Here is a 12,776-nt window from a genome sequence, read left to right on the forward strand (position 1 = left end):
CTGCTAAGCAATTTACCTGTTCCAAACCAACTGTAGGTGGACTCGCCAGAGTGTGCATTCCCCTGGATACCAGCCTATGAGTTGTCTTACTCAATTCAGGCCTAGTGGGACTCTTTTGCTGTCTCAAGTTTGTATACCACCAGCAACCACAATGACCTGCTAGCCTGGTTCTTCAAGAAAATTTTAACCATTTGGTCAAGACTTAGCTTTGCTTTGGGGCTTTGCTGTGGGCTAACCTACAGTCCCTTTGTTCAGGATATGTCCTAAGTGAGGCTATGCAATTGCCTTCACTTAAATGGTGTTCACCAAGCTCAGTCAGCCTGGCTAGGGCATCCACTTCCATTGGCATACTCTGTAAATCATAAGTTCCAAATGCCATATTTTCTAATGACAAAGCCACTTGTAATGCCTTTTGAAGTCCAGTTGGGCTTCAGCTTGTCGGTGCTTTTGCATGGTCACATCATTAATCCCACTCTCATCACTACTGAAATAACTCCACAAAGGCTGGCATCCACCAAGTCACCCTTTTATTTACATGTGCATAGTACATGACACTGACCTAGCTAGCACTGAGCTAGTTCCTTGAGTCAGCAGAATACCTGACACTCCTGTTTATATCTGTCAGCCCGGACTCCCTGATTGGGGCTGTTAACCTGGTCCTATCAAGAAATTCATTCTTTGAGATCTAACTGACTGACATTGCTCCAATCACTACACACACAAAATGTTAAAGGCAGAATTAATATGCATTGTTTGGTGATAAGAACTTTTGTCAACATTTGAAGCAGCATATGTTCTGTTCATCATTTAACCTTCAAACACAGGTGAATGCCATTTGTCTGTGCAATCTTGCTGTGCACAATTAGCTATCAGATTTCATCCATTGCAACATCAAATTACATAATTGAGTGTAAAATCTTTAGGATGCCCTGTGTTCAGTATATGGGTGCAAATGTTTTCCTTTTTGTTACTAGAATCTGTTTTACAGAGTTTATGAGCACCTTGAATGCAAATTGAGTGATAATAAAACACTTTTATACAAAAATAAGATACGAAATGAGTTGTGAAGTGTACCAGATGTTGCTAATGGTTTTAATTTCTTTCTAGCTTATTATTTCCTTCCAATTCATTCTCAGCTCTAAACAACTACATTTGAATCTGAGAATGTTTGCAAATGGTTACATTGCTTATTTCATCTTGGTGATTTTACAAGTTTATTTGACAGTGAGTATTGTGATGTATGTTTTGGTTATTATTTAGATATATCAAAATGACAGAAGACAGGGCTAGGGAATGAAACTTTTTTTTTACTTTTGGTATCAAATGTCAGCATTGAAAATAATTCCCAGGTTAGGTACAGCAAGGACCAATTGTAGAGTCAAATACTATTTACTCCTGACCGTCACCTTGAAAGACTACTCTACAATGCATTATTATAACTGTTCGAAAATCTCATGCCTGCCATCATTTTGTCCTGCCAAAACAAACCTTATGTCAAACTAAGTATTTAGTAGTCATAGAGTTTTTACAGCACAGAAAGAAGTTGCTCTGCACATCATGTCTGCGCCAGTCATCGCATTTACCAGCACTTGGCTTGTAGTGTTGTATGTCATGACTTTTCAAGTGTTCATCTAAATAGTTCTTAAATATCTCTAGAGTTACTGCCTCTACTACCTTTTCAGGCAGTGGGTTTCAAATATTCACAACCATCTTGGTGAAAAAGGTTTCCCTTAAATCGTCTCCAAACGTCCTGCTCCTTACCTTAAAACATTGCCCCTTGCTTATTGACCCTCCACTAACCAGAAAGATTTCGCCTCATCTGCCCTATCTATGCCCCTCAGAACCTTGTACAGTACATCTCAATCAGATCTCCCCTCAGCCTTCTCAACTTTAAGGAAAACAACCTCAACCTGTCTAATCTGTCTTCACTGCTGAATCATTCAAATTTAATACTATAGATTCACACAGTGTGATACTGATTATGATGACCCAAAGTTAATTAATACATGCTTATTACGGATGAATTGAAAAATATATTGCAATCACGTGTTGCCCAAAAATACAAAGCCAGTTATGGTATAGGAACATCAGTACAGGAGTAGGGTATTCAGGTCTTATACCTTTGTATAGTAGATATCCATCTCATTTTGAAATTTCCTCAACAACCTTTAATGGGAGAGGTCCAGACTTCTAGTACTTTTAGGTAAAAATAATTTCTGACATTCAAGCTTTACTGCACTGGTGAAACTAATTTATTTTGACTTTAAATTGAATTTCTTTAATCATTCCAAACACTTTAATTGGATCATTTCTATATCAGTCCAGTTAAATTCTGATCTTGTTTTCATAGTAAATTTGATTCAAATTTAGTTGGTACTGTGTTGAAAGCAATCAAACTTTGAAAAATAATTTAGACGTCTCTAAAAATCTTCATTAAGTTAGTTGGTAAATCTAGGAATTAAAACAAAGAGAAGAACATATCGAATACACCAATAATCACTTTAAGCTTTTAGTACTATCAGTTAACATTTCACCATTAGAGAGTGTTTGTAGATCCTATTGAGAAATCAGGTCATTCTATCCTCATCTAAGGATTGACAAGGGGAAAAGATTCCCACCTGTTTCAAAGTTGAGTACTTACAGTAGGGAATTTTCTGAGTAATTTCTGATTGAAATTCTTGAGTTAGAACTGGCCTGTTCTGAAAGATTTGACAGATTGACTGTTCAGATGTTTGAGGGCATTTCTGTTATGTTTCAACAAGAGAAAATTTAGCATAAACTGAGAACCTCACCATAGTTTTTAGAAAGTGCTCTCTCCTTCACAATTTCAAATTGTGATATTTTCCTTCATTTTGGTTAACTGAACTACCTTTTGCAACACAATAGTAAGGCATTCCAGGACCTGATCATACTTAATATTTGGCTAATTTAACTACTGTTTTCTGTTTTGCAATGGCAAACAGTTAATATTAATCAGTAAACGTTTTGTTACTGTTTTGATATAAAGAACCTGTAAACATTAAATTTAGAATGTAACAAAATCTGTTTAAAACCTCTTTTTTAAAGCCAAGCTTTTTTGCTTGTTCTAGGCATGTTTAGATTTCCATGTTGCAGCTTGCCACATTCCTTTACATCCTGATATGTTGTGCTTTCTACTGATTCAGAATCCAATGAAATTGCTGCTTGACTTGGAAGATTATCTGATCCCTGTTTCAACAATCCTACTGACGATTTCAGTGTTAGGTTGTTGTAGAATGAATTTTTTAGTGCTAATGTAAGAGATTTTTGCTGTGAAGACTGATTTACTGCTTCCTTTTGTTTCTCCTTCTTGCAACAGGGTGAGCAAGTAGTACATAACACACGTGCAATATAAATCCATCCCAAATAATGGAGCTCAACGATGTTCAGCAAAAAGCATGCAAGACTAACACAAAACATAAAGTTCAAAAAGATGGTCTTTTCTGTGGCTCTGGATATGAAGCAGTCTGTTTTGGTTGGACATGGATAGGTCCAACACACAAACAGACATGGAACATTAAATCCATACAGGTAGTACTGTCCCAGCAAAAATATTATTTCCACAACTGCTCTCAGCATTACATGTATAATATATACAGTTAAAACCTTATTTGATAGATAGATTGGATCATTGTTCTTACTGCTTTTAATGTGCTCTATTTCATCATCTCCATCCCTTTGATAACATTTAATTTCCTGAGAGTCGCCGACAAAAGATCTTAGAGTCAAGCTTTCATCTTTTGGAAGGTGTCCACTAGTCATAGGATTGTTGGATAATTCCAGTGTGTGCATTTTTTCCACTTCATATTTTTCATTTTTTGCTATTTTATGCAGGACATACACAATATAGAAAATGGATGGTGTTGAAACCAGAACAATTTGGAAAATCCAGAACCTCAGGTGAGAAATAGGGGCAAAAGTGTCATAACAAACATTATTACAGCCTGGCTGACGGGTGTTACAGGTGAACTTCGATTGCTCATCACCATATACTGCATCACCCACTAGTGTGACCAACAAAATACGAAAAATCAGCAGCACTGTCAACCAGATCTTCCCAACTACTGTGGAATGATTCTGAACTTCATTTAGGAGACGGCCAAGAAATGACCAATCACCCATATCTAGATCTGTAGAAAGAAAAAAAAGTTGATATAGTTCAATATTAATTTTACCTACTAGTACCTAGGTAACTGAAAGTAACAGCTATTTTCAAAATGATCTTCTTTAAGTTATTAACAGTATTAACTCAAGAACAATGTCATGGATATATGTTATTAAATAATATAAATAATCAAAAACTTGAAATAGTAAAAAGTACATATAGTTGACAATTTACTGCTACGGTAGTGGAAATGAATGCATAACACACAAGGAAACTGTAATTTCCAATTCCCAAGGACTGCAGTAGTTCAAGGTCTTCTGAAGGGTTGCAAGGAATGTACAATAAATGCAGGCCATCCAGTAACTCCCACATCCCATGAATGAGTTACAAACACTGAGTTTACAAATTACATGAATAAAATGATCAGATGCCTTTACAGAATGTGGTTCTCACAGGCTTAATGATGAGTAATGTCAGCATTTCCATTGTAATACACCAATTTTATTTCACCATATTATTTTTTAATTCAAAGCTTATATGCATCTATTTGCTGACATAGACACAGAAAGGATTACCAACACAAACCCATAGTGCATTTTTACTTGCACTACTGTAATGGAATGTTGTTAAGATGTCCAGGAAACGTAGTATCATTCCAGTGATAGCAAAGTAGTTTCAATAGCAAATTCAAAAATCTGATGAAGTTAGTAGTTTTTTGATTTGATATTTGTTCAGAAATTATAATATGTTTTAACTTTTCTGGTTCGAGTATCCCAAATTGTATTTTTCCAATATGGTATACCTATACAAGTTGATGTTTTCTCATGGATATTTTCTCCGTGGATTTAATCTTAAAACATTTTGAAATTTATATATGTTTAATTGATATGTATGTAACTGTAAGTGACACATGCAAAATACGAATGCTTATCATTTACTGATTTTGTTCCAATTTACAGTGTTCTTTGGATACAATGCCAAATAAAATAAACCTTGAAAATCAATGTACAATGAAATATAAAAGTTGTACATGAAAGTCTATCCTTTTATATCATAATAAACAGAATGTAAAGTTATTTTAAGGAAGTTAAAAACAAAACATTATGGAAATGTGAAGTAAGCCTACCAATCTCAAAAAGGGGAGAAAAGATAGATTGACACTTAGTTTCCCAAAACACTGACCTGTCTTTTCTGTTTTCTGATTTTTAGCAAACTGCTTTTTTTCACTTTAGATTTCAATTTTTTAAAGTTTTTATTATATTTTTGTTTCAATTCCATAAATAAAGTTCCCAGACCCAGTCTAGCTGTCGAAAATGGAGTCAAATTGCAAAATACAAATAGGGTGCAGAATGGAGGCAGGGTGCAGTACCCACATTGATAACCTATTTAGTCTTCAAATGCAGTCAGAGACAGGTTTGTGGCAGCACTTGTGGATCAGCTGTACAGGAACAAAAGGAGAAACTGAATCTTAACGTTGTTTTGACTAAAGAGTTTTTTGCCTAGTTTTTTGGAGGGATTCCCACCGTGAGGCGTAGTGGGTTTTCCTGCTGCATCTCACAAAACTGGCCACATTAACTACCTACCCCACTATTATGGCATCATGATGTCCAATTGTGGTCGTATCTTACCATATGCCTTTCTGACAACAACTTACCTATCAGAAGATATCTTGGAATTCAGTGGCATCCTTTCCACCTATACCATTTTTAAAAGCCCATTGTGCACCCAGACAAGCACTGTGAAAGGAGCTGCCCTGCAAGACACCTGGCATTTACCAAGACATAGGAGTCAGGGGAGAATTAGCATCTCATTGTGCAGCCAGGGGCTTAGAGATCCTGATGGATGGAGTCACACAGAGGCAGGACTTCCACTTCCCCTAGGACCAGCAGTAAAGTCTATGGCACTAAACCATGCCAGGCCTGTCCAAAGTTCCACGTGTGTTAAATCAGCCTCAACCATTTAGAGGAATGCGTAGCTCTGAAGGCAGAATGTCAATGGCCTTTGCCATTCTACCAAATAAATCCCATCATATTATCTCTGATAACTCACAGTCAGTCTACATTTGTTACTGTACTCATCTCCCACCAATGTTCATGCTTGGTCATCCTCAATAATGCCTGCAGCATCTTCCCTCACTCACTGTTACCCATACAAACCTTTGGCACCACTAACCCTGAATGCCCTCTGTACTGTCTTCAAGACACCAATTTACCTGCACCAAAAGGGAAAGCTGAGCTATCATCGCCTGCAACACCTGCCTTTCTTTCATTCCTGGAGGAAAACAACCCCCAAAAGGGAAAAAAATTCAAAACAGGTTTTAGCTCCTCACCCCAGATGTGTCCAGAATCTTGACTCTGAGCACCCAGACCAGTAGTCTAACCTATCCAAGCCCCTAGAATGGTAGTGGAGTCTTCCCTCGACTAACTGTGCCTGAGCCCCCAACCAAAAGATAGCTGTTTATTTGACTTAGGCTTGCTGACAACCATGACAAACTTCCTTCTCCCTTGTATCTGCAAAACAGTGAGGCAAGACAAAAGTAATTCGAGCCTCATATCTTGGGTTGAGAGCGCAGAGTACAAGGTGAAAGGGATAAGCAACTTCATTTATGAGAATAGATTGGAAATGTTGGAACTGTTCTCCTTGGTAGAGAAGAAAGTTAAGAAGACATCTGACAGAAGTTATCAAAATCATTCAAGGTATGGAGACAGTAGATAGGGAGGAATCATTCCTGTTTGGATGAGAATCTAGGTCACAGAGTTAAGGTGATTTGTAAGCATAACAAATCTGACATAAGAGAAAGCTTTTTTCATGCAATGAGTTGTTCATGAAATATACTGCCTGAAAATGCGGTGGAGGCAGAGTCAACTGAGGCATTCAAGAAAGCAGTGGATGATTATTTGTATCGGAGCCAAATGCAAGGATATAAGACAAGGCAGGTGAATGAGACAACTAAGTTGTAACATTCATTGGAGAAATGGTGCAGAAAGTTTGGGTTGAATGGTTTCTTTCTGCACTGTAATAATTCTATAGTCCTGTGAAAAAGAAGTGGGGAAATCAATATTTCAATGACAAAGCTGAGAGTACATCTCCACGAACCTAAAAAATGTCTTATAAAATATTAGAACAGATCAAATGCCATAAAAGAAGAAAAGGAAAAAAACTTACATTTAGACTGTGCCTTTCACGACCTCAGGATGTCCCAAAATGTAATTCATCAAATAAGTACTTTTGAAGTGTAGTTACTGTTGTAATGTAGGAAAATACAGCAGACAACTATATTACAAGCATGAAACAGGAGTTAAAGAAATACAGAAAATATTTTCCAAACAAGTATATATTTAGTGCAATATTTGTAGTAATATATGACTTTCTTTGAAATCTAATCATTTTAAAAAACTGATTAATAGTTGAAATGCATTGCAAAAGATAAATATTAATCTAGCACAATATATTGAAAATGATGTTCTTACACTTGGATAGTCAGTATCTGGAATGTTCAGGTCCCAAAGGATTATCATCACAAGGAGCATAATAAAATAAGACTCTTGTAATGTATATGTTAACTTGCAATAATACTACAAGTGTTATTTCAATTGTCTGAACTCAGTCATTTGTAAATTTGTTTGTTAATTCAGAGCAATGTGGTTGAATCCTAACCGGCCTCTGAAAGTAAGTCTAAAACCATTCAGTAAAATTAACGTTAACAGTTCACTAAGCAATTAAAGATCAGCAACAATTGCTGGCTGAAAAAAAATTAGATAGTAGAATAAAGTAAAATGAAGGATTATGTTTTAGATGTAAATCAAGTATAAATACAGGCAACTTCCAAATTTTCACTTTTCTAATTTGTAGGTTTTAATCTAGCAGTCCTGATGCTGACCCATGGCTGCGCCAAGTGCAAGTTGGGTTCCCATTAGTGTCTGCATCCAGCGCAGATTCGTAGAGTTGATGGTGGAGGCAGTTTTGGAGCCAGTAGGGGACTCAGCGGCATTACCAACGGCTGCATCAGTGAGGTGGGCCTGAAGTGGACTCAAGGCGGCAGTGGAGTTGAGTTTGGGCCAGTGCAGTACTTGGCAGCATCAGTGGCGTCTGTATTGTTGAGGTCCAGCAAGTACTAATAGTGGCAAAGGTGTCAGTGGAGGCAAGATGGCGCCAAAGAGTGGTGACTTGCATTCCAGCAGGATCAGCACAGCAAAGGGGACTCGTGCCTGGCCACTAAGTCTAGAGTCCAAGGTGGAACACTTAACAAGGACTGTAAAGTTGAACACTTTCTCTATTTCTTTATCTTGCTGCCTTTATATTCTATGTCTTGGTTTATTTTTCTGTGTTTTAAGATGGCTGCAAAGAACGGTGATACTATACAAACTTTTCACTGCATTTTGTAACAAACTACGCGTGACAATAAATAAATCAAATCGGATTAACAATATTGCTCACCTGGATGAGAATTACTTTCTGCTCTCCAATAATCTTGAAAGATGTTAAAAAGAGTTGAGTGTATTCTCAGCAGATTAAAGTCAGAAGCACAGTTGTTCCAACGATACCATTTAGGTTTTTGACGATTGGACTGTTCTGACATGACATAGGTCAAACTAAAACTGTCTGTTGCTGTGTTGTAAATGACAAAAAACCTGTTTACAGATAATCCAGGATGAATTGTACAACTTCTCTGTTGAACCATTCACTGTGGAAAACAAAGAATGTTCTGGAAAAGATTAAAAGCAGCAAACATGCTCTCTAAAGTGTTGTAAAACGCTATTACATTTGTATCCACGACAGCATGATGCTTTTTTTTAGTCATTTAATTATTTTTTATGTTATATTGCCGTTATCTTGAATTTTACTGTTTTATACTGTTATCTTGAATCTTGAAAAGATTTGCAGAAACATTATCTATAAATTAATACGTTAATTTCTAGCATTCTGTATTTTATCTTAAAACAAGAAAGTAGCCAACAATTGAACAAAACCTGAGAGGTTTGCATTTCATTACAAGACTTTCTGCCTTGATTCTGAACTAAATTGTCTCCACTTGTCTCATGTATTTATTCTACCCAAAAAAACCCAGCACATTTTCTCTTCAATATTTATTTTTTGTGCACTCCTGCTGAAAGTCATTTGTACCATTTACATGTTTGCAGTTTTCCATAGTTTCATTTTGTTTACAGGAAACAAAAGTTTGGACATAAAGAACAAAAATAGACAATAGCTGGAGATACAGTGTCATAAATGTAATTTTTTTTTGTTTCGTACTGGAATCTCAATTTTAATTTTAACAATATCAGAGGATGTTGTAGAAAACTTTTAACTGTCTGAAATACTGTGCTAAAAGGAGGGCGTATATATAGTGATGGGAATGTTAGTCAACTCACTAATGCAATTAGTCAGTTGGCTTAATGAAGAGAGCCACAAAATGCCTGTGATTAAAGAAATCTCTAGTATCTGTATTCTTAATTTAGTCAATCAGGTGTCTTACAATTATTTCTCAAAACTATTTTATATAATAATATAAAATCAGTTTTCCCAAGCAAAATGGTTGCTTTGTTCTAACTTGACACTGTTGAGTAAGCCTGGACTCTGACTCTGATCTGGAGAAAGTGAGGACTGCAGATGCTGGATATCAGAGTCAAGAGTGGGGTGCTGGAAAAGTATAGCAGGTCAGACAAACATCCAAGGAACAGGAGAATCGATGTTTTGGGCATAGACCAAGTGTTTGTTGTGGGTGTTGGGATGATTGCTTCTGTAGTTCAATATTTGGTCTGTATGTGTTGTTTTTCAGTAGACACTGGTTTGAAGTTCCCCATTGGCCATTCGCTCTACTGTGACATCTTGGCATCATGGTAGCCCTCAAACTCACCAACACACTAAAACAGCAGCTAATGAACTTGAAAGACCCTATACAGACAATGAGCAAAACTAACATCATTTACAAAATACCTTGCAAGGACTGTAACAAACACTACATTGGACAAACAGGCAGAAAACTAGCCACCAGGATACATGAACACCATCTAGCCACAAAAAGACATGACCCTCTCTCACTAGTCTCCTCACATACAGATGAGGAAAGACACCACTTCAACTAGGACAACATATCCATCCTAGGGCAGGCCAAACAAAGACACACAAGAGAATTCCTAGAAGCATGACATTTCAACCAGAACTCTATCAACAAACGAATTGAGTTAGACTCCATCTATCACCTCCTGAGAAAAGGAACAGGAAGTGAGTTCACCACAGGAAATAACATCACCACAAGAAATGACATCACCAACCTAAAGAAACCTAAACATATAAATAGCAGGAATTTTCAGCATTGCTTTGCATGAGGTCCACTGAAGATGTTACCTAGTAAGGTAATGAAACATCTGGAAATGAACCTTTCAGCTCAGTGAGCAAACCTACATCCAAAAGTTGTTTTTACTGCTGTTTCTCTTCCAAATCCATCTTCTCTGGATAGCAAGGTTGGATGGAGGCTCTACTATAGTCTAAGGAATGCCCAGATATATTGAGATTTCTTAACTTTAATGCAAGATGCTTAATATGATCCTGTTTCTTTACATCGTGGTTATCCCATTTCTCCAATTGCCAGAATTGCTATCAAGTTCCTTGAAGAGTCAAATATTATGAGGGAGGTGCTTTTATTTGAGTCACATGGTGAAAGCATTGTGATAGCTATTTGAAACATTTGACAAACTTGCATCCTCTTTTTATTGTCTGAGATAAGCTACGTATTAATTAAATGTTAGTTCTTTGAATTTATTATGGCAACTCTCTGGTTTTCAGGAGCCCAAGTGAAAAAATGTATGCAGTGTATCATGTCCTGAATGTGAAGGAAGCTAGCTACTGCTGAAAATCACTACCTGTCTCCTGTTTATTGTTGACCCTAGTGAAGAAAGTGATGTACTTGTTAGCCTTGGCAACAGAGCATTTGTGACTTGGTTACGGAACTTTGGCTGCAATATGCAGGGCTGACCCATGGCAGCTTTAATTAATTACAATGTGGTTAAGAACTGTAGTGATTTTTAATAAAGAGCAAAACATGACCTCTTGATCCAACAGAACTTATAGCAGGAGGGTAGAGATCTGTAACAACTGACTTAAAGAAGTGTAGCCTCTTAACGTTCCTCAAATAGACCCAGGGGAGTGACTCAGTCTATAGACTTTGTAGGCTGGATAATGTTTCAAATGAGCTGTCAGCTGCTATCTTCTGACAGACTCAATTGTTAATCATTATAGATTCTGAGGCTGCTCTCTCTAGAATCACAGAGTTTTACAGCATGGAAAGAAGACCTTTGGCCCAGTGTCCACACAGGTCATCAAACATTATGTACTCTAGTCCCATTTTGCAGTATTTGGACAGTAAACCTGTAAGCTATTGCCCTTCAAATATCTCTTAAATGTTGAAATGGTTCTTGCCTCTACCACCCTTTCAGGTAGTGAGTTCAAGTTACCCACCATCGTCTAAGTGAAATATTTCTTCCTTAAAGTCCCTCTGAACATCCCATCCTTTATCTTAAATCAAGAGCCATACATATTGTAGGTATCCCTTTTCACCATCAGCCAAACATGATATCATGTTCTTTAAAAAGTCATACATTATTGGAGAGAGAGTAATAGTTGAGTCACATGTTAAAAGCATTGTGGTAGCTGCCTTGAATCATTACACAAACCTGTATTTTTTTTATTGTCAGAGATGAACTGTACCTTAATTAATTAGCTCTTTGCATTTGCATAGGCTATAGTCCAGTCATCAAGGGTCCAGACAATAATTTGTGTGCAGTCAAAGCAACACAATAACAAGTAGATCTCTATGATCCAATTATCCACATTGAACCTTTGTTTTCTTGAGGATCCACAAGACCAATTCCACTAGCTTTTACGAGATGTTTTGTGGTATCATTAAAATCATGTTAGGATCCAAGTTAAAGATCATAGGTTTCCAGTTTCTGATAGATACTTTGAGTCAATATGTTAATTATCGGTTAGTGGGAAAGTAATCGTTATACAATCATACGTTCATAGAGCCATAAATGCAGAAACAGGGCCCGTTGACCTAACTTGTCAATACCAACCAAGTTTCCTAATCTGAACGAGTTCCATTTGCCTGAACTTGACTCATATGCCTCTAAGAGAAAGTGAGGACTGCAGATGCTGGAGATCAGAGCTGAAAATGTGTTGCTGGAAAAGCGCAGCAGGTCAGGCAGCATCTCCCCCAAGTCCCTCCTTTTATCTTAGCCTGCTTGGCACACTTTCCTCATTCCTGAAGAAGGGCTCATGCCCGAAACGTCAATTCTCCTGCTCCTTGGATGCTGCCTGACCTGCTGCACCTTTCCAGCAACACATTTTCAGCTCATATGCCTCTAAAACTTTCCTATCCAAGTACCTGCCCAAATGTCTTTTAAATGTTGTAATTGTACTTACTTTGACCAGTTCTCTGGCAGCCCATTCCATATGCGCACCACCCTCTGTGTGAAAACGTTGCCCCTCAGATCCCTTTCAAATCTTTCCCCTTATACCTTAAACCTATATCCTCTAAATTTGGACTTCCCTACCCTGTGGAGAAGACCTTGGCTATTCACCTTACCTATGTGTCTCATGATTTTATAAATCTCTATTAGGTCACCCTTACACTCCGGGATAAAGCTCCAAG

General features: G+C 37.2%; 1 protein-coding gene across 1 annotated transcript; it reads right to left on the reverse strand.

Moving 5' to 3' along the window:
• Positions 1–3,060: 3,060 nt before the first annotated feature.
• Positions 3,061–8,694, reverse strand: LOC140491201 (gap junction Cx32.7 protein). Its single transcript, XM_072589180.1, has 3 exons — positions 8,561–8,694; positions 7,289–7,365; positions 3,061–4,148 (listed from the first exon to the last, which is right to left on the reverse strand). The coding sequence occupies exon 3, from the start codon at positions 4,138–4,140 to the stop codon at positions 3,061–3,063; it is 1,080 nt and encodes a 359-aa protein (XP_072445281.1). The 5' UTR covers positions 4,141–4,148; positions 7,289–7,365; positions 8,561–8,694.
• Between the last annotated feature and the right edge of the window lie 4,082 nt (positions 8,695–12,776).

Source organism: Chiloscyllium punctatum, chromosome 19, assembly GCF_047496795.1.
Source record: "Chiloscyllium punctatum isolate Juve2018m chromosome 19, sChiPun1.3, whole genome shotgun sequence".
Taxonomy (NCBI): domain Eukaryota; kingdom Metazoa; phylum Chordata; class Chondrichthyes; order Orectolobiformes; family Hemiscylliidae; genus Chiloscyllium; species Chiloscyllium punctatum.

Excerpts from the sequence above, each read along its gene's own strand:
- LOC140491201 (XM_072589180.1), bottom strand. The coding sequence starts at position 4,140 with ATGGGTGATTGGTCATTTCTTGGCCGTCTCCTAAATGAAGTTCAGAAT.